At 48.9% G+C, this 21531-nt stretch overlaps 1 protein-coding gene across 2 annotated transcripts in view; it reads right to left on the bottom strand.

The window, feature by feature from the left end:
- LOC138282966 (testis-specific serine/threonine-protein kinase 1-like) overlaps positions 1–21531 on the bottom strand; it is a 230417-nt gene that overhangs the window by 123255 nt on the left and 85631 nt on the right. Inside the window, exons 3-4 of one of the 2 annotated variants that reach the window (XM_069221044.1) lie at positions 11610–11812; positions 3888–3943 (exon numbers count right to left, since the gene is read on the bottom strand). Coding sequence is in view for 1 of the 2 variants with exons in the window: in XM_069221042.1 (XP_069077143.1) it covers positions 3888–3943 (56 nt within the window). In the remaining variant the exon portion in view is untranslated. The remainder of the gene's footprint in view (positions 1–3887; positions 3944–11609; positions 11813–21531) is intronic. The other variant, XM_069221042.1, reaches the window with a different exon arrangement.

The raw sequence follows: 21531 nt of genomic DNA, 5'->3' as shown, positions 1-21531 counted from the left end.
GTCACTAACAGGCTAGTGACTAAATTTACCAATTCACATTGGCATACTGCTACACCCATATAATTCCCTAGTATATGGTACTGAGGTACCCAGGGTATTGGGGTTCCAGGAGATCCCTATGGGCTGCAGCATTTCTTTTGCCACCCATAGGGAGCTCTGACAATTCTTACACAGGCCTGCCAGTGCAGCCTGAGTGAAATAACGTCTACGTTATTTCACAGCCATTTACCACTGCACTTAAGTAACTTATAAGTCACCTATATGTCTCACCTTCACTTGGTGAAGGTTGGGTGCAAAGTTACTTAGTGTGTGGGCACCCTGGCACTAGCCAAGGTGCCCCCACATCGTGCAGGGCAAATTCCCCGGACTTTGTGAGTGCGGGGACACCATTACACGTGTGCACTACACATAGGTCACTACCTATGTACAGCGTCACAATGGTAACTCCGAACATGGCCATGTAACATGTCTAAGATCATGGAATTGTCAGCCCAATGCCATTCTGGCATTGGGGGGACAATTCCATGATCCCCCGGGTCTCTAGCACAGAACCCAGGTACTGCCAAACTGCCTTTCCAGGGTCTCCACTGCAGCTGCTGCTGCTGCCAACCCCTCAGACAGGTTTCTGCCCTCCTGGGGTCCAGGCAGCCCTGGACAGCATCACCGGTCCTCTGGGTCCCCTCTCACCATGACGAGCGTGGTCCCTGGAACTCAGCAACTCTGTCCAAGTGACTCCCACAGTCCAGTGACTCTTCAGACTAAGTTTAGTGGAGGTAAGTCCTTGCCTCCCCACGCTAGACTGCATTGCTGGGTACCGCGTGATTTGCAGCTGCTGCGGCTCCTGTGCACTCTTCCAGGATTTCCTTCATGCACAGCCAAGCCTGGGTCCCCGACACTCTAACCTGCAGTGCACAACCTTCTGAGTTGTCCTCCGACGTCACAGGGCTCCCTTTTGTGACTTTGCATGGACTCCGGTTCACTCTTCTTCCAAGTGCCTGTTCAGGTACTTCTGCGGGTGCTCCAAGCTTCTTCCATCCAGTGGCAGCTTCCTTGCACCCTCAGCTGGCATTTCCTGGGCTCCTGCCCACTCTCGACACTGTCGCGACTATTGGACTTGGTCCCCTTGTCTTACAGGTACTCAGGTCCGGAAATCCACTGTTGTTGCATTGCTGGTGTTTGTTCTTCCTACAGAATCCCCCTATCACGACTTCTGTGCTCTCTGGGGGTAGTAGGTGCACTTTACACCTAACTTTTAGGGTCTTGGGGTGGGCTATTTTTCTAACCCTCACTGTTTTCTTACAGTCCCAGCGACCCTCTACAAGCTCACATAGGTTTGGGGTCCATTCGTGGTTCGCATTTCACTTTTGGAGTATATGGTTTGTGTTGCCCCTATACCTATGTGCTCCTATTGCAATCTATTGTAACTTTACACTGCTTGCATTACTTTTCTTGCTATTACCTGCATAATTTTGGTTTGTGTACATATATCTTGTGTATATAACGTATCCTCAAACTGAGGGTACTCACTGAGATACTTTTGGCATATTGTCATAAAAATAAAGTACCTTTATTTTTAGTACTTCTGTGTATTGTGTTTATTATGATATTGTGCATTTGACATCAGTGGTATAGTAGGAGCTTTACATGTCTCCTAGTTCAGCCTAAGCTGCATTGCCATAGCTACCTTCTATCAGCCTAAGCTGCTAGAAACACCTCTTCTACACTAATAAGGGATAACTGGACCTGGCACAAGGTGTAAGTACCTCTGGTACCCACTACAAGCCAGGCCAGCCTCCTACACTCCTCTGTCAGGATCCACCTTTGGTTTCTTCTACTCTTCCCTGGGTCTTGCACAGTCCTTTTCCAAAGTTCTCCTGTGGGTTTGGGGAAAAACAGGTACTTACCTTTTCTCTCCTAGTTGCTGGGGGGCATCCTGGTACTTATCTTTTGGGGTTCCTAGTTCCTCCAACTCCCCTCTTCAGATTCCACTTTCTGAGGTGGGGGACTTCTTATCACATTCCACTTACTTAGTATATGGTTTTGTCTCCCCCTAGGGCCTTCACTATTTTCTATTGTTTTACTATTTGGTAATGCTTTCTATGCTAATCACTGACTTCTAATGTGTATAAAATAGTGTGTTTACTCACCTCCTAGGGTAGTATTGCCTATACAGTATGTTAGTATTTGTGTTAGTATAATAAAGTACCTTTATTTTGTAACACTGTGTGGTTCTTTCATGTGTGTAAGTGCTGTGTGACTATAGTGGTATTGCATAAGCTTTGCATGTCTCCTAGATAAGCCTTGGCTGCTCATCCACAGTTACCTCTAGAGAGCCTGGCTTCCTTGACACTGTCTACACCTCACTAATAGGGGATACCTGGACCTGGTATAAGGTGATAACACCATAGGTGCTCACCACACACCAGGCCAGGTTCCTACACTGAGTTCCTGCACTGATACCTAAAATATTTTTTTTTAAAGCAGAGCCTGGGGAAGGGCTTGACTGAAAAGGAAGCAGTGATTGTCATAGAAAATGCAAGTGAATCAAAGTGAGGGAACATCTTTTAGAAATAGTGGGGTACCATGAGTGGGTGAGCATGGGTTGAACGATACCCTGTGGCACTTACGGTGGGAGAGTGCAAGCAGGGGCATAGCGGAGGAGCGTCACCCCACTGGTTTATCCAAAAAGGAAAAATAAAATGATAGTACATACATTACGTTATTATAATTTTATTTTTCCTTGTAGGGCGGGGCTGGACTGGAGGGAGGGGGCCCGAGGAGGGCTATGTGCGCATGTGCGCAGCTGTATTTGGCTGGCCAAAAACACATGCACACTCTGCATGTTCTTTACCCAGCTGTATAGCTCAGCCGCGTAGAGAACATGCACAGGCTCCCATTGCCAGTCTGAGCGGCTTTCAGCAGCGTCGTGATTGGCTGGGAGCCTGTGCAGCCAGGAAGAGGAAGAGGACAGAGGGGAGATGAACGCGTCTCCACTCGAAGGTAAGTGTTTTTTTTTTTTTTTTTTGTATTTTTAAATTTATTTATTTATTTTTTCACCCCCCCCTCCCCGTCCCTTTGTGCTCTGTCCCGCCCTGCCACCCCTGTTCAGTGGCAGCTGCAGTGCAAGATATCATGAGTGGGTGAGTATTGCTTGAAAAAGACCCTGTGACATTTACTGAGAAGTGTAGAATATACCCTGAGTAGGTGAGCACCAGTTAAAAAAAACTATGTGTTATTTACTGAGAAGTGTGCAGAATACTTTGTGACATTCACAGCAAAAAATGAATTCAAGATACCTTCAGTAGGTGCTACATATTTTTGGCAAGTGTTTTGGTGGCATTCATAGATTTTAGTGTTTTTCTGCATATGTGACTAGTCCACACGTTTTGGTTTTTGAGAAAGGGGAACACGTGGTGTAATGTTTCTGGGCAGGTGTTTGTGTAGACATATTTATCTGGAATTGTTAGACGTTTGGTGGTTGCAGTAGGTTTGAGGTCGTGGTTTTTGTGGATGTTCATATTTTTAGCTGTGTCTTACTGGATGTTGAGGTTGGTATAACTTAGGATATTTTGTTGTTATTTTTGTGATTCTTCCTTTTGTTTGGTGGTGTGGTGTTTGTGAGTGTTTTTCCTTTTTGTTTTGTAAGGAAGGAGGTGGGTCAGGACAGCATGTGATGTCATGGAACACTGATGTGATGAGGGCTCCTTGGCAGACAAGTAGCCAGTGTCATCAGAGCTGAGCTCGAAGTTACGTCTGCTCCTGGTGGGGGGTCGCTCATCTATGTATCTAATTTGGAATAAACCCTGTCCTAGCAGGGCAAGGTGTCTGCATATTTCCCACACACCATCTTGCATCACAACAAGTAAAACCTATCAGTGATATCTCACCTGTCAGCTTAACAAATCCGCGATCATCAAGCAAGATGTTTTCACACTTCAGGTCCCTGAATTGAAGAAAAGAAGTGTACATTAATGCATACCACATTTCACAACATTTCACAGTGAGCACCTTCACTCTGAGTAACAACAAAGCGAGGCTAGTGACAAGTGTTGTCCAACACGGGCAGTAAATAAGACAGAAGAGATGGCCCCTGCTGGACTAGATACCTGATTGTACAGAAGACAAGGCACCTACAGGAATGAAAAACCCCTCCGTACAGGAGAAAGGACCTCTGCAGGTCTGGGTTCTTTTATAGGAGAAAACACATCTGCAGGAATGAAAACCTGTATGTAAGGGAACAGTGCATCTCTTTAGGTATGAAAACCTGTATGTACCAAAGACAGTGTATTCTCCATCTGTAGTACCTGTATGTGCAGGAGAGAGAGAGCCTGAAGTTATGGATACCTATATGTACCAGAGACGGGGCATCTACAGGTATGAAGGTATGGAAACCTGTATGAATAGAAAGGAGGACAACTGCTGGTACGCCTGGACTTCTGCAGGAATGAAAACCTGTATATACAAGAGACAGGCATCTGAAGGTAGGAAAACCTAAGAGACAGTTTATCTGTTGTTCTGGGAACCTATATGTACAGGGGACAGGGCATTTGGTGGTATGTAAACCTGCATCAATAACAGGATACCTGTAGGTCTTGGTACTTGTATCTACAAGAGACAAGACATCTACAGGTCTGATTACTTAGATGAACATGGAATAGGGCACCTGTCGGTCTTTATTCCTGTGTCTACAGCGGCCAACTGTACATCTGGGTGCCCACATGACTCAGACAGAAGATGATACATGGTCCATGAATATTCAGCAGTCTCTTTGCAGCACTTGGGTGAAGCCCCATGCAGATAAGATTCAGAAGCATTTTTAACTTTAAGTGCAGGTAAAGATGAGACCTAGGGAGAAACCCTCCTCTGTGCTGAAGAATCAAAAACCTGCCTACTATATGCCTCACCCCTGCTGCTGGTACAGGAACACCACCACATAAGAAGCCCTAAGTTATACTCCCTGAAGCTGCAGCTCTTCCGGAAGTCCACGCGGTCTGCAAACTGCAAACTACTCTTTAAATTTCATGGCAACTAGAAATTACTTTCTTCTGCCTTACAGCAGAATGGAATCAAGCACTACTATTCCTGGGTTCACCAATTGCTGGAGGGTACACCTAGGGCAGAGGTCTTCAAACTGGGGGGCGGGCCCCGCTTGGGGGGCCTCAAGTGATCCCAGGGGGAGCGCCAAACTCTGGGCAAAATAAATATTATACAGATAACATGCCTTTGTTTCAAGCAGAAGCATGTTATTGCAGTTTTAAAAAGGTAACGGTACCGAATTGCAATGTTTATATAGGTTTAGACCTATTTAAACATTGCCATCTTTCTAAAATAATTGTGAAAAATTCTGAGGGGGGCCCAATGATTTTTATTTTTCAACTGGGGGGGCGCGGCACTGAAAAGTTTGAAGACCACTGACCTAGGGTGTGCACTAACCCAGCACCCTACCTCTGTCAGGTCAGTATACAGGACACATAATTGTTACTCTGCCCCGTATGGAACTGGCATCAGTGAAATGGTTTTGCTCTTCTTTCGGTGGTCTTTGTCTCTCTCAAAGAGATGCCTAACCGCTGGTCATGCGCTGATGCTATCTCATGGATATCATGCAAGGCATGTGATGCTCTCACTTGCTGTTACGCTGATGCATGACACTTGGCAGGGTTGCTGATGACAGGGAGCCAGAAAAAAAGAATCAGAAAAGTAGCAATTGCCAACTGGCAACTGAAACCTTGTTGCCAATAAAGTCACGGTTCATAGACAAATGTTCAGCAGAGGCTTTAGCATCAGGGACCCTAGGGGCCTTGTTCCTTTCCATAAGTGAAGAACTGAGGCCTGTGCTGATCTGGGAACTAATCAGGGATTAACACCCTTTCCCCTGAACCTTTCCACAAGTGGAGGACTGAGGTATCTCCTGATCTGGAAACCTGTTGGGGATTAACTCCCTGTACTCTATCTATTTCAAGAAGTGGGGGGGCTGAGCCCCATTGTGATCTGGGATCTATCAGGAGTTAACACCCCACCCTCCGTCCTGTTCCACGAGTGAAGGACTGAGGCCTGGCCCAATCTGGAGGTTTATCAAGGGTTAACATCCTATCTTGTTCCCTCTCCACAAGTGAAGAACTGAGCCTTAACCCTAACTGGGACCTATAAGGGATTATCCCTGTTTCTTTCTTTGTCCATGATTTAAGGACCGAGGTCTATTCTGATTAGAGGACCTATCATGGACTAATACCCTGTCTCCTCTCTTCTCTTTCCACAAGTTAAGGATCCCAATCTGTGACCCTATCATGGATTACCATCCTGTACCCTGCCCATTGACACAAGTGGAGGCCTGAGGATCATTGTAAGAATTTTGGTTATAGGTTGAGGGTGGGTGGGGAGGCAACAACCACAATGCTTGTCAGGGTGAACCACAAAAGTCACTAACTTAATCTGTACTTACCCTCTGATAGCTTGCCACAAAAGAAATCTGGTGTAATTTAGAGGCAGGGCATGGCTTGGCAGGTGCCGAGATGGCCACACATTGAGTGGGCTCTGCGGCGGCGGCCATTTCAAATCCCCAAAATCTGTGACAACCTCCGTTACCTGAGGCAATCGGCACAACGTGGAACAACCGGAGAACATGGAGACAGACGTCTGTTGGCCTACGTCCCTGCCGAGGTACTGAGGAATCGGATGAGCCGAGCCAGCCGAAGGAGTCCTGGGCCGCATGGTGATGGGTGCTGGGGGAACAAACTGCTAGACAGAGCCCTCCCAGAGTGCCCCCCAATCCTTCCTAGAGATTGACGGCTTTGGTGTAACGGAGAGGCGAGCCGCAGTCGAGAGACTAGTAGTGGAGAAAACCAGAGGCCAATCTGGCCTTGTAGACGCCCGAGGCCTGTAAAGCTATTCGGAGGTGAGGAGAGCTCCGAGGCCTGCGCTGCGGGGCCTACCCTGCTCTTGCACAGTCGGGGTGCCATGGGTGCAGCTTAGAGGCCCAGCAAAGTGAGAGGGCCCGACCAAAGAAGCACAATTACAGCCCAGGCAGCGGGCCTGCACTACTCCTGGCCTGCCATCCAGGAGACATTCTAACACCGGGAAGTGAGTACCCCCATTGGGCTGATTGATAATTCAGCAGAGGCAGACTGAGACTAGGCCTGGGCCCTGGGTGAGATATAGAGACCTGAATTTTTCTCCTCTCTCCCAACTACAGACTGGCTGGGGGGGAGGGGGCATCATACTACTTAAAAACAGTGGGACTCTAAAACATTGAACCGGTTAGCTGAAGGCGGGTTGCTCCCCCGGTTGGGGCACCCTCCCCTTCCCCCAGGCTGAGACATGACTGAAGTTACCCTGTATAACTGCAACTGCAGAAACTAGAGAACAAACCAAAGTACACTGCATACAATTGAGGAACTGAAGCTGACTGCTGAACTCTGTATTATCCATGGCTGCTGTATTCCATTGATACAACCAGGAGATTGGTTGAACGGGGCATGATCCTCATAACTGCCTTTAGTAGTGTCATAGCTGAAGTGGAGACTGCACCATGGGAAAACCCAGGTGGAATACTGCCCCCCAAGCCAATAAAGTGGATAACTATGCGGTCCTGAGAGGATGGCCGGGGGGAAGCCGGCACCGATGGGGGAGCCTTCATTGGGCACCATAATGGTGGCAAGCAAAGACCTAAAGGGCACCCTAGAACTCAAGCTGGACATAGTCACCATTGATGTTGCCTTACTTTGAGCAGACGTCCATAAGATAAGTGATAAAATGACAACAGTGGAGGCCCACATAGTTCACCTTCAATCCACCACTAAGAGACTAGAATCCCAGGTGCAGTCCCTCATCCAACAAACTGTAGCCATGGTGGCTGAACTGGAGGACTAGGAGTGCAGGGCGAGACGCAATAACATCCAGGTGATGGGGGGTTCCGGAGGGTGCTGAGGGCCAATGTGTGGACCCTTTCCTTGAAGTTCTTATCATCAACATCCTTCGCCCCAAGAGACTTTCCAAGTTCTTTTCAGTGGAATGGGTGCACGGGGCACCAATACCTTCACCGCAACCAGGGACTCCCACGAGAACCATAATACTCTGAATATCCAATTACCACGATAGTGACGCGATACTCCAGGCGGCACGTGCCCATGGGGACCTTAAATACGAGAATACTACCATCCACCTTTTTCCAGACTTCACTTTACAGGTTCAACGTCAACGACGTAGTTTTGAATCAGCCAAGAAAGAACTCAGGGCACGTGACCTCAAATATATGATACTCTACCCAGCCAAATTACAAGTGCTAATGGAAGGCAAGACCTGGCTGGCACTTCCTGGGAGTGGCTAGAGGGCTGGCAGACACTGGGAAGACAACACACCAACGCTATCAGGATGGGCAGAAACAGGAGCAATTCTGCAGGCGAGTCGCAAGAAAGCACAGTTGTCGTACTGGAAAGCCATGATACGGAGGCCTCATGAACCGGGCCTAAATGGGTGGATGTAGGAACAGGTGGCGTGAGAGCGGGTGTGAGCAACAGGATCACTCCCTCATTCCAGGTGAGCCTGGACCCTACCTTGAAGTGAGGGTGCTCCGGAAGAGACTCGCCAGTTTCAAGACAGGCAGTTGGCGCACAGTTAGTGTGATGTCTCAGGTACTGTAAATACCTAAAGGAGGAAAAAGGGGTGAGCCAGTATTAACAGCAGTAAAATCCGATGGCTAGTTGAGGTGCTGCTAACCTCCCCATAGTTTGGTTTTAGTTCACTATATGCAACACTTTGGGCGACAGGCGCTCTGCAGGCTGGGGAGGTGGCAGTTCTGAGCCTATATAGTAGGGTTGCTGGTTAGGGGAGAGGGGGTCACCAGTTTGAGATTATTGGTATTGCTTGTCAACTTTGTTTTGGAGTTGTTAACATGCTCAATTACTATACAGCTACAGGATCTTATCAGGGTGGGGCTAGAAAATGTGAGGCAGGGAACACGAGGACTGGGAGTAATACGGTTGGTTATTAAGATCACTCCATACCAACGCACATGGGAACCGAGAAACGTAATGCCTTGAAAATATGGACATGGAATGTTAATGGTCGAGGAAGTAAGCTTAAACGCACAGTGGTACTCCAGTACCTACAGAGGAATGCCCCAGTCCTGATCCTGCTGCAAGAAACACACCTTAAAGGGAATCACTACAGGGCCCTCAATAAATCTGTTGGCTCATGCAGGCTATACAACCGATTCTAGGGAGGCGGGTATACTTTGCAAAACAACTGTTCCCTTTATCCCTGCACAGATTTGGGCAGACCCCCTGGGCAGATATGTTGCACTGACGGTGAGCTAGGAAGGACCTGTCCTCAACTTTTGACCTCTCTATATACCCCCAGAATACACACACAAACCCTTGCAGCACTAGGAGCCGCACTCCTTGAACTCTCAACTGGGCTGTTGGTCCTAGGGGGAGCTATCAATGACATGCTAGACCCAGATTTGGGTGGTAGAAATAGAATGGCAATAGCGAGAACAACAGGCCCATTAAGAGACTTCCTCAAAGCCATGAGGTCGATTGACCTCTGGCGGGCACACAACCCCACAACGCAACAATAAACACACATATCAGCAGCACTTGGTAGCCTGACGCGACTAGACTACCTCTTCACCCAAACACAAACATTCTCAATCAGTAATTTCAGCGCCGCTGTCCTCAAGGCGTGGGGGATCTCAGATCACACCCCAGTGGAAGCCATCTTGCTGGCCTTGATGGCTTGCCCCTCAGAGTGGACCCTTGGTTCCTGAGGGACAAGGCATTCAGGGAAAAAATACGCAATAAAGTAGATCAGTATTTTCAAGACAACATAGGATCGGTGGAATCAACCGTGGTACTGTGGGAGGAGTTTAAGACAGTTCTACAAGGCCAAAGACAAGCGCTAATTGGGGGCTCATAGAAGGAGAAGTGGCTGAAATGTCAGCCCTTGGAGAAAGATTACGTATCCCTTGGTGCCCCCCTTGCGACCGGAGGGTCAGGCCCGGTGCAGCTGCAGCACATATTGTGCATTAAGCAGCACAAACTTAGGGAATGGGCTGAAAATAAGGCACGCGGTCATGCACTAGCATCCCATGGCATTGGAGACAAGGCCACTAAGTTGCTCGCGTGGCTGGATAGGTGGGCCGAAGGTCAAAACTGGGTTCTTGAGATCCGAGACCAGGAGGGAAAATCGCAAACCATGGGGGTGGCTACAGCCGACACCTTTGCGACTTATTATGACACAATATATACCCTCTCCTCCACTATGCCGAGAGAGGACTGTGACGACTTCCTGCGTGATATCACGCTCCAAACGCTTACGGAAGAGGACCACATGACTTTAGAACAAGATTTTACGGTGGAAGAATTAACCAGGGCTGTTCGAGTACTGCAGTCCGGGAAGGTAGCGAGGCCGAAGGGTCAGCCAGCAGAATTATATATATGCCTGGCGGTTAAGATTGGAGAGCACCTTTCACAGAAGTTACAAACAGCAAGAGATGAGGGAACCCTCCCGGAAGACCAGCGGATGGTCACAATAGTGGTTATCCCTAAACATGTCAAACCGTTAAATGTATTTTGGGCTGGAAAGGTGTCCCTTCCTCGGTGCAGTGCTTTGTGCTGTTTTACACCACTTTGCGTCAAGGGGGCGTTACATGGGTATGAGTGTTTTACACTTAACCTGATCTACTCAGACAGTCCAACTGGTTTTGCTTTAAAAATGATGCCTCTTGTTGCAGGTGCCAACTTGAAGATTTAGTTTTATTTCTCCAAACATCTCCTGCATGCTGCCAAGGCCAGCAGACAGCCAGTGGGTGGAATGTATTAGAATGCATCTAGATATAGGATTCTTCACTGTGCCTTGGGTGCTTCCTCCGACATTACATCTTGAGGCTTCAATTGGGCATTTCTTTAAGCAGCTACCCAGGGCGGTGTTACTGGAGCACTGGGGCTGCCATCTCCCCACTTCTCCCCCTCACGCACAACGCTGTTGTTGTTGCTCCATGGCGTTGGTGATCTGCCAGAAGAACCCTCTGGCCTCACCCTCCCCGAGCAACATATTCAGTTTGAAGCCATTTGTTGTGATCTGACTTCCCACCCCTGCAGTCTTTTGTGGCCCTGAAAGTAAACACGTTATCCTATGTAACTGCTCGCCCATAGTGGCCCGTGGCTGCTATGTTTTTCCGGCCATGATGACTATTTACCAGAAGTGTTAACTGAAATGAGACACGAAGGGCCCACAACACGAGTCAAGGATTTTAGGTGTTTGAGTATAAATCGTGCTTTCTGAAGGCGGTCTGTTATGTCTCCCAAGAGCTCATACCTGCACCTACTTGTAACATAATAAGTCTCTGCAGATGTATCTAGAAGACTCTAGAAGTTTCTGTATTGGGGCATGAATGTGTGCTCGGCCTAATCCTTGACTCTATCACATATTGTAATGGGACCCCTTCACTCTTTTCTTCTGTGGTTTATTGGCTTTTCTAATGCATACATTTTTAGACTCAACAGGAACTTGAAAGTGGACCTTTTCCTGCAGGTGGTGATGCCATGAATACCTGGCCCGCGGTGCAGGCCGCGCGACGTCCGGCTGGCGCGCGCTCACCTGCGTGCGCTCACCTGTGCACGATGCCCTTGCTGTGGCAGTGCGACACAGCGTTGATGAGCTGCCGGAAGAGCCGCTTGGCATCGGCCTCCTCCAGCCCCGGGTAGACCCTGCGGCTCGAGACGTTGTTGATGTACTCGAGCAGGTCCCCCTGCGAAGCGAGTTCCAGGACCAGGTAAGAGCGTCGATCATTGCGGAAGGATTCGTAGAGCTGGATCTGGAAAAGGAGAGACAACGAGGTGCTGTGAAGCAGACACATCTTAGAATGCAGAGGGGTTTCGCATTGATGCACACTTAAGCAAAACGCCTGTTTTACACATTTCATTCCTATAAAACCTACATATGACCGTTGTTTACCTCAAATATATACTCGAGTCTAATACACAGAAGTCCTAGTTACAATCCACACTAAATCAAGGAGTAAAACGTAAGAATGGCATATAGGCCCTCATTACAACCTTGGCGGTCGGACGAGGCCGACCGCCAAGGTTGACCCATGCGGCTGTATTTGGACATACCCGCCGGCCCAGCGGGGATGTCAGCCGTAACATTGCAGCCGGCTCCTAATGGAGCTGGCGGCAATGTGGCGGTGCGGCGGGTGCTGCAGCACCCGTCGCGTTTTTTACTGTCTGCCAGGCAGACAGTGAAAATTGTGACGGGGCTGTGCCTTGGGGCCCCTGCACTGCCCATGCAAATTGCATGGGCAGTGCAGGGGCCCCCAGGGGCCCCGCGACTCCCCTTTCCCTTTCCGCCAGCCTTTCCCCATGGACAGGCTGGTGGGAAGGGGAGTCAAAATCCCAAGGGCAGTGCTGCAAGCAGCGCTGCCCTGGCAGATTCAGACCCCTGGGACAACCATGGCGGTAAACCACCGGTCCCGGCGGTGTGACCGCGGTGCAACTGCTGCGGGCAAAATATGTCAATTTGTACCGCCAGCCTGTTGGCGGTACGATCGCCACTTCAACCCTGGCGGTCAACGATGTAATGAGGCCCATAATGTTCTTTCTTAATTTTTAGCTGTTATAAGCAGCTATACAAATTCTAATCATGGATAACTGATAAAATTACAATGTAAACAAATAAAAAAAATCTAATAATGTAATTTTTCTCTTTGAATATCTTGGTTAAAACTGAGGGAAGACTTGCTCACCAAAAGCTTCTACAGGAACAAGTCAGATAAGTTCCAGCTACTCCTGCACATCCATTCACCTCAAGTGGACTCATTGCACGTGGCTCTCGGGCACCATGTAGCCCTAAATGCTGCTTTGGCACAAAAAGTTTCAGAATCCTAAGTCAAAATGACTTGTTTGGGTGCTGTCCTCTCACTTGCAACAAGACTAAGAGACTGATTTAGAGTTTGACAGATGGTTTATTAAAAGTGCCATAGGATATAATGCACTTGTAGTAAGGTGGATGGTATGTCTGTCATGTTGTGACGGAGTAACCCATCCGCTGAACTATATATCGGCCCTCTGTTTATGTATTTATCACAATTTGGTGCCTTCTTGTTGAGTCTTGTGTTGGCACCTGTAAGACAGCGGCTTACAATGGACCTAATGTAGCAATGGCCCTACCTGAAAGTCCCACCTCCCTCTCATGAACTTTATTTTAGGGAGAACCCCAAATAGATGCAGGACCAGCCTTCTGCAGTGAAGTCCTTTGTGATTGGTTGATACATAGTTCTTTTGCACAGCCAAGGAGTTCTGGCTGACAGTACTCCAGAAGAGAGCGGGTGTAGATGCTCAAGGTGACCCTCACTCCCCTTTGCATGCAGGGTCTGGTTTAGAGGATGGAACTTATTAGAAATGGGGTCTTTGGTTGGCAGTCAGGTTACACCCTGTCCAAGCCAGGACCCTCACTCTAGTCAGGGCAAAGGAGAAACATACCTGGTTAACTAACCCACACTCACCTCCTTGGTAGCTTGGCACGAGCAGGAAGGCTTATCCCAGAAGCAATGTGTAAATATTTAAATATTTGTACCAACACACACAGTAATACAGTGAAAACACTACAAAATGGACACAACACCAGTTTAGAAAAACAGGCAATATTTATCTAAATCAAACAAGACCAAAACACACAAGTCAAGATATGAGTTTTCAAAAGAACAAGTCTTACTCCATAGAAAACAAAGGAAATGTTGATTTTACACAAAGTACCTGGTTTGCATAAAAAATAAAGCAGCATGGGCGAGCGTGTGTTGGAAAAGTCAGCGATGCATCGATTCCTTACTCGCAAGTGAGGCCGTGCATCGTTTCTTCTCCGGTCAGGTAAGTGATGCATCACTTTTCTCCCTCGCAAGAGAGGGATGTGTCGATTTCCACACAGGGCACCTCCGATATGCGCAGGTTCACGATGACGACACCCAGGGACGATGCGTGAGAAATCCGGTTGCACAGTGTTAGAAAACTGCACTGCATAGGGTTTGCATCATTATCAGCAGCTGCAAGCGGGTGTGGCACTTCGTTTCCCCAGCCGCGAAGCGTTGATATCCCAGCCGCGATGCAGGTGGAGCGTTGATTTCAGCCGTGAAGCCGGTGGCGCGTCGTTTGTCTGCCGCGATGCAGATGGTGCTCCGAAAATGTCCCCACATGGCGTTCTGTGCGTGGATTTTAGTTCTTGTTCTGCCAACTCCACCTTTCAAGGGCCCAGGAACTGGATAGGGCACCACTTGGCAGGGCAGGAGTCTCAGCAGAGAGTCCAGGTGCTGGCAGAGGAAAACTTTGATGGTCCTGAGACTTCAAAACACGAGGCAAGCTCAGTTCAAACCCAACCCTTGGAAAGTCTTCTCAAGCAGGAATGCACCACAAAGTCCATTCTTTGTCCCCTTTCACAGGCAGAAGCAGCAACTGCAGGATAGCCCAACAAAGCACAATCACAGGCAGGGGCAGTACTTCTCCTCAGCTCTTCAGCGCTTCTGCTTGGCATAGGTTCTTCGTGAATCCAAAAGTGATCTTGAAGAAATCTAAAGTCTGGGGTTTTGGGTCTACTACTTTCTGCCTTTGAAGTAGGCAAACTTCAAAGAAAAGTCTCTGCTTTTCACAGGATCCTGCCTTGCCCAGGCCTGGCTCCAGACACACACCAGGGGGGATGGAGACTGCTTTTTGTGAGGGCAGGCACAGCCCATTCAGGTGTAAGTGACCACTCCTCCCTTCACTCCAGTTCCAATGGGTCATCAGGATATGCAGGCTACACCCCAGCTCCCTTTGTGTCACTGTCTAGAGGAGATTCACAAACAACCCAACTGTCAGTCTGACCCAGACAGGGCATCCACAAAGAGACAGAGTCACAGAATGGTTGAAGCAAGAAAATGCCCACTTTCTAAAAGTGGCATTTTCAAACTGACAATTTCAAAAACAACTTTACCGAAAGATGTATTTTTAAATTGTGAGTTCAGAGACACCAAACTCCACATTTCTATCAGCCCTCAAAGGGAAACTGTATTTAAAAGATATTTAAAGGCAGCCCCCATGTTAACCTGTCAGAGAGATAGGCCATGCAACAGTGAAAACCAAATTTAGCAGTATTTCACTGTTAGGACATGTAAAACACATCAGTACATGTCTCACCTTTAACACACACTGCAGCCTGCCCATGGGGCTACCTAGGCCCTAACTTAGGGGTGCCTTACATATATAAAAAGGTAGGATTCAGGCCTCGCAAGTGTATACTCTTGCCAAGCCGAATTGGCAGGTTAAAACTGCACACACAGACACTACAGTGGCAGGTCTGAGCCATGTTTACAGGGCTTCTAATGAGGGGGTACAACCAGTGCTGCAGGCCCACTAGTAGCATTTGATTTACAAGCCCTGGGCACCTCTAGTGCACTTTACTAGGGACTTACTAGTAAATCATATAAGCCAAACATGGAAAGCCAATCACACATACATTTTACACAGGAGCACTTCCACTTTAGCACTGGTCAGCAGTGGTAAAGTGCCCAAAGGACCAAAATCAGCAAAACAGAGTCCAGCACACAGTCAAAACATGGTAAGCAGAGGCAAAAAAAAGACAGGGGAGACCATGCCAAGGATGCCAGGTCTAACACATGTCCCCCCCAGCTGTAAGTGGAGAGAACTACCCTACCTCATGGGAGTTCTCATCACTAAGGCGGAAGAATCTGGACACACCATCAGCATTGGCGTGGTCGGTGCCAGGGCGGTGTTCCACTGTAAAGTCCATTCCCTGTAGGGAGATGGACCACCTCAACTTTTTTGGCTTCTCACCCCTCATCTGCCTTAACCATCTGAGGGGCCTGTGGTCGTTCTGAACCCGGAAGTGAGTCCCAAACAAGTAGGGTCTTAGCTTCTTCAGCGCCCAGACCACAGCAAAAGCCTCACGCTCAATTGCACTCCACCTACGTTCCCGGAGAACTAACCTCCTACTAATGAAGGCTATAGGTTGGTCTAGGCCCTCTTCATTTAGCTGAGATAACACTGCTTCTACACCATGCTCTGAAGCATCAGTCTGCACGACAAATTATTTGGAGAAGTCAGGTGCCTTCAGCACTGGTACCTTGCACATGGCTGCCTTCAGGGCATCAAAAGCTGTCTGGCAAGACTCAGTCCAGATCACCTTTCTGGGCTGCTTTTTTGGAGGCTAACTCAGTCAAGGGAGAAACAATAGTGCCATACCCCTTGACAAACCTCCTATAGTATCCTGTGAGACCTAAAAAGGCTCTTACCTCAGTGTGGGTCTTGGGAGGCTCCCAAGCCAGAATGGTGTCAATTTGTGGCTGTAGAGGGGTCACCTGGCCACTCCCTACTCTATTTGGCACTTGCTAGCCTTAATAGTGACGCCTGCCTTCTGCAGGGCCTCCAACATTTTGCAGAGGTGCTGCAAGTGTTCCTCCCAAGTGGAGCTGAATACAACAATGTCATCCAGGTAGACGGCACTGAAATCATCCAGTCCAGCCAACACCTGGTTGACCAACCTCTGAAAGGTGGCAGGGGCATTCTTCATCACAAAGGGCATCACCCTAAATTGGTAGTGTCCATCTGGGGTGGAGACTGCAGACCTCTCCTTTGCCCCTTCAGTCAGGGCAATCTGCCAATATCCAGATATTAAGTCAAACGTGCTGGGGTATTTGACAGCCCCTAACTGGTCAATGAGTTCATCAGCTTGGGGTATGGGGTGTGTGATAGTCTTAGTGACCGCATTGAGTCCCCAGTAATTCACATAGAACCTGAGTTCTGGAGTGGCACCAGGAGCAGCAGATTTTGGGAACAAATTCACAGTGCTGGCCCAAGGGCTACTGGAGAACTCAATAACCCCAAGAGCTAATATTTTGGATACCTCATCCTTAATGTTGGCCCTGACCTTGTCAGTTACTCTGTAAACCTTATGGTTAACAGGAGGATTGTCCCCGGTGTCCACACTATGCGTACACAAATGAGTGACCCTTGGGATAAAGGAAAATAGAAGGTCAAACTGTCCCAACAGTTGGCAACAGTCCCTCTGTTGCATTGGTGTAAGGGAGGGGGAGAGGTTCACACCCTCCACTGAACCATCTTTCTCTTTGACGGACAGGAGATCAGGAAGAGGCTCACTCTCTTCCTCCACCCTATCATCTGTTGCCAAGGGCATTGTTACCTCTGTCCTTTCAAAATGAGGCTTGAGGCGATTGACATGTAGGACCTAAAAGGGTTCCTGGGAGTCCGCAAGTTCAACAGATAGGGGACATCACTCTTGTGCTCCACTATCTCAAATGGCCCAGTCCACTTATCTTGTAGAGCCCTAGGCTCCCATGGGGTCATCACCCAAACCTTTTGGCCAGGCTGGTACTCAACCAGAGTGGTATTCTGGTCGTACTAACGCTTCATATCTTCCTGGCTTGCTTCCAGGTTCTCTTGGGCGAGCTTCTTGAAGCAAGCTGTTAGGTTCCAAAAAGCCAGCATGTAACTTAATACATCTTGGGAGGGCTTACTGGAGGCTTTCTCCAAGCCTTCCCTAAACAGACTCAAAGGTACCCTGACAGGGTGGCCATAAAGTAACTCGAAAGGGCTAAATCCAAGACCTTTTTGAGGCACCGCCCTGTAGGTGAACAGACGGCATGGCAAGAGGACATTCCACTTAAAGCTCAAGGGCTTCGACAGGCCCATGATCATGCCTTTCAAGGTGTGGCTGAATCTCTCAACCAGACCGTTACTTTGGGAGTGGTAAGGAGTGGTGAACTTATAGGTCACCCCAAACTTCTTCCACAGAGACTTCATATAGGTTGATATGAAGTTGGTACCCCTATCAGATACCACCTCCTTGGGGAACCCCATGCAGTTAAAACCCCCTATCAAAGCATGTCCCACCACAGGGGAGGTGACTTACCTCAAAGGAATGGCTTCTGGGTACCGGGTGGCATGGTCCACCAAGACCAGAATGAACCTGTTGCCCATGGTTGTCTTGCGATCCAGAGCTGCCACAATGTCAATACCAACCCTTTCAAAGGAACCTTACTGTGGCAGGCTGAACGGTATAAACAAGACAGAGCGGGTATTGCAGTAAATAAGGTTTTTATTGTAGGTTTCCCTTTTCTTGTCTTTGGTTCACAAAAGATTACAGTTTTTTCTAGGGCCTTAAGGCTGGGTTCTTCTTTTCTTCTAACTTTGCCTTTCTCCTTCTTCTTGCCTCCTAGGTCGGTGGATCCTGGGTACCTCGGGTGGCTCCAGTAGATTACCGGCAAGAAAAATAGAAGAATGCCAAGGTAAGTAAAGAATTATGTCTGGGGTTGTTTTTCCAATAGGAAAGGGGAAAGGTAAGTAGGGTGATAAGGATAGAGTGAGGATACACCCGTGCACTGCATACGCGATAGTGTGGACGTTTTTATATGACACACTGTGCGCCCGGTTAACCAATAGCCAGTTTCCCTTTTCTCCACTCACACCTCCCCAGTTCCCTTCCCCAGTGACTTCCTGGCTCTAAACTCTCTTGTCCCCAGGAGGGACCGTACCTTTGTAAGCCACGACCCTCCTGGGTCGTGGCTGGTTCCTGGGCTTCCCGACTCCGGTGCTCCTCCGTGGGTGGTCTCCTTCTCCTCGCGTCTGGCTTCTGCTATCGCCTCCTCTGTCCCGACACTCTGCTCCGTTGCTTCAGGCTCCGTCTCGCTCTCTCCTTCCACTCCCTTCGCCCCGTCTCCGCGCACCACGTCCCTCTTAACCTCGCCGGCCCGGAAGTCCTTGAGCGTTTCCCTGTTCCCAGGGAAACGCGGCATTGGTTCCGAGAGCGTTCCCATGGCAACATGGGAACGCAGAAGTGACGTGTCGGGTTTGCCCGACACGGAAGTGACTGACGCTGTCGGGGACGTGATCGGGACGGCCCGATCACACTTACATTCCCCCCCCCTTGCCACTTGCCTGACAAGTTTGGCAAGACCTACAATGTGCATCTGAGTGCCTGCGCATTTGGGGCCAGTAAAAGTGGGTGACAAGCTGTTCAAAGGTCTTGTCCTGCCCCAAATGACAAGCTAAAGGCACATCATGAGCCAGACCCAGTAGGAAGGCTCTGAAGCACTGGGGTACTACCAGCACAAGGGCTAACCCAGGCTCAGCAACCTTAGGCTCACTGTTCAGGAGGCCATCCTCCCAGTAGATCATGTGTGAACCAGACTCTTTGCCAGATGCCTGGTCGGCAGCATGCTGCTGCAAACCATCCAGAATAGGGCATGTCTTCTGTGCCTCACAGAATGCTTCCCTAGTGGGTCCCCCCTCCTGCTGCCACTGCATCAGCTCAGGCAACTCCCTCAGTTCATCCACCTGTTCCCCTGTAGGCTCCAGGGCTTCCTCCTCAGGTTCAGCCTCCTTCTGGACCGTGGGAACTTTTGGAGCAGGTTTCCTGCACCCCTTACCTTTCCTTCTTCTGGCAGACAATCAGGCTACTATTTCAGGCTCCAGGGTCTCCTGATCACCCTGACGGGCTACCATTGACCGGGTCGACACACACACCCACCCAGGCAGACCCAACATCTCCAAGTGAGGCCTGCGTTCTACATCCTTCCAAGGGGAATCCTCCAGGTCATTGCCAAGCAGACAATGTACAGTATTGGTTGGACTCACAGTTACTCTCAAGTTACTTGAGATTCCCCCTCCATTCAAAGGGAACCTGCGACACTCTGCACAAGCGCTCTGAATTGTCTACTGCAACTACTTGGTGAAATACATGGAGATTTATCAGCTCTTCAGACACCAGGTGATGTCTCACAGTAGTCACACTGGTTAATGTGTCTCTCAGAGCCTCCACCCTCTGTCCATTGATGGTCACCCACTGCCTGTACTTCTTAGTGTTCTCAGGCACAAAGGTTCTCTGGACCATCTCACTGTCCCCTAGTGAGACAAGGGTCATCTGAGCTGGCTCCCAACTCCCTGGGACCAACTCCTCCTTGAGTGCTACACTGGCCCAACCATGTGACTGAGTACCAGTGGGTGCCTGTGTCCACTTGAGACATTTGGGGTCCCTCCTCACATGACCCACCTGGTCACATGCATAACATTTGCAGGACCGTCTCTTGCAGGTTTCCCTTTGTAAAACCAAGGCTTCTTTTCAACTGGGGGCTGGAAATCCTTACCCTGGGAACTAGGTTGGCGCCCTTTAGCAAACTCCCCCTGTTTACACCTACCCCCTTATTCTTCTGAGAGGGACCCTGCCCACCCTTGGTGTGGTCTCCCCCATACCTCTGCTGGACCTTGGTGCCCCCCCCCCAGCGGTCCGCTTCCTTTGCAAGCTTCTTGGGGTCAGTCAGCTTGCTGTCAAGCAGGTGCTGGTGTAGCTCTGGAAAACAAAGACTATACCAATGCTCCCAAGCAGTCAAATTGAACAGCACCTCAAAAGTTGTTTCCTTACTGCCCTTCACTCAACCATCCAGTGACCTGCAAAAAGAGTCAACACATTCCAACCGTGTTTGGGATTCCTTCTTTTTGTAGGACCTAAACTTGTCCTTATACTGCTCAGGGTGATACCATACCTTATGAGTAGGACGTCCTTCATGATAGAGTAAGTGAGCTCCTGAGGATCCCCTAGGGATGTCAGAGTATCCCTCCCCTCTATCTCAAAGTGCTTCCACAGCCCCCCCCCCCCCACCCCCATGTGCTTCAGGGACCAGATTCATGTGGAGAGCAGACTCATACCCCTTAAACCACAGATATATCTCATCCTCCCTCATATAATCCTTTACTAGGTCTTTAGGAATGTGCACCCTCCTCTCAGGCTGTACTGCGGTATTGCTGCCACCATCTCTACTATACTGGCTCCTCTGATCTAGTTCCCTCAAACTAAGCTCATGAGCCAAAAGCATCTTCTTCTCTTCCATGGTCATCCTCCTCTCCTCCATTTCCCTCTCCATTTTCATCCTAAGCTTCTCCATCTCCAACTGGTGAACCCTCTCTGCCTGTCTGTCCTGCAACTCTTTAGGGGTCAGACCTTTGGATGACACACTGCTACCTGCCCTGGAGACCCTCCCCCCAGGCATAACAGATACATCCACTACACCACTGTGAATACTCTGCATCTCCCCATCCTCATCCTCCTCTTCTGTGTGCCCCTCAGCCTCCTTACCTTTCACCCAGGCCCTCAGTGCCTTTTGCAGCTCCTCCTTCCTGGTGTAGCTCTTAATGAGACAGGCAAGATCCTTACAAAACTGTCTCAGTTGAGCAACTGTGTAACTTTCCAGTTTCCTTAACTCACAAACAGCTCCAGTTGATGCATCTCAAGATTGAGACATGATAACAAGTACAAAGTTACAAAGCAGAAAAAGAGTTCACAATGAGAAGTTCAAGAATCAACAAAAAGATCACCTAAAATATGGAAGCAGGAAAAAGTCCAAAAAGAGCAAAAGCAAAAACAAGTAGTATGTGGTCACGTAATGGTCTGCACTGGAAACAGTAGTGTACACTTAATCACTGTGTGTCAAGTACAAATACAAGTCCAATTCCACTGCTGATCACCAATGTTACA

Source organism: Pleurodeles waltl, chromosome 2_2 (genome assembly GCF_031143425.1).
Source record: "Pleurodeles waltl isolate 20211129_DDA chromosome 2_2, aPleWal1.hap1.20221129, whole genome shotgun sequence".
Classification (NCBI taxonomy): Eukaryota; Metazoa; Chordata; class Amphibia; order Caudata; family Salamandridae; genus Pleurodeles; species Pleurodeles waltl.
Note: the sequence above shows the minus strand (reverse complement) of the source record. Positions and strands in the feature narration are given on the sequence as shown.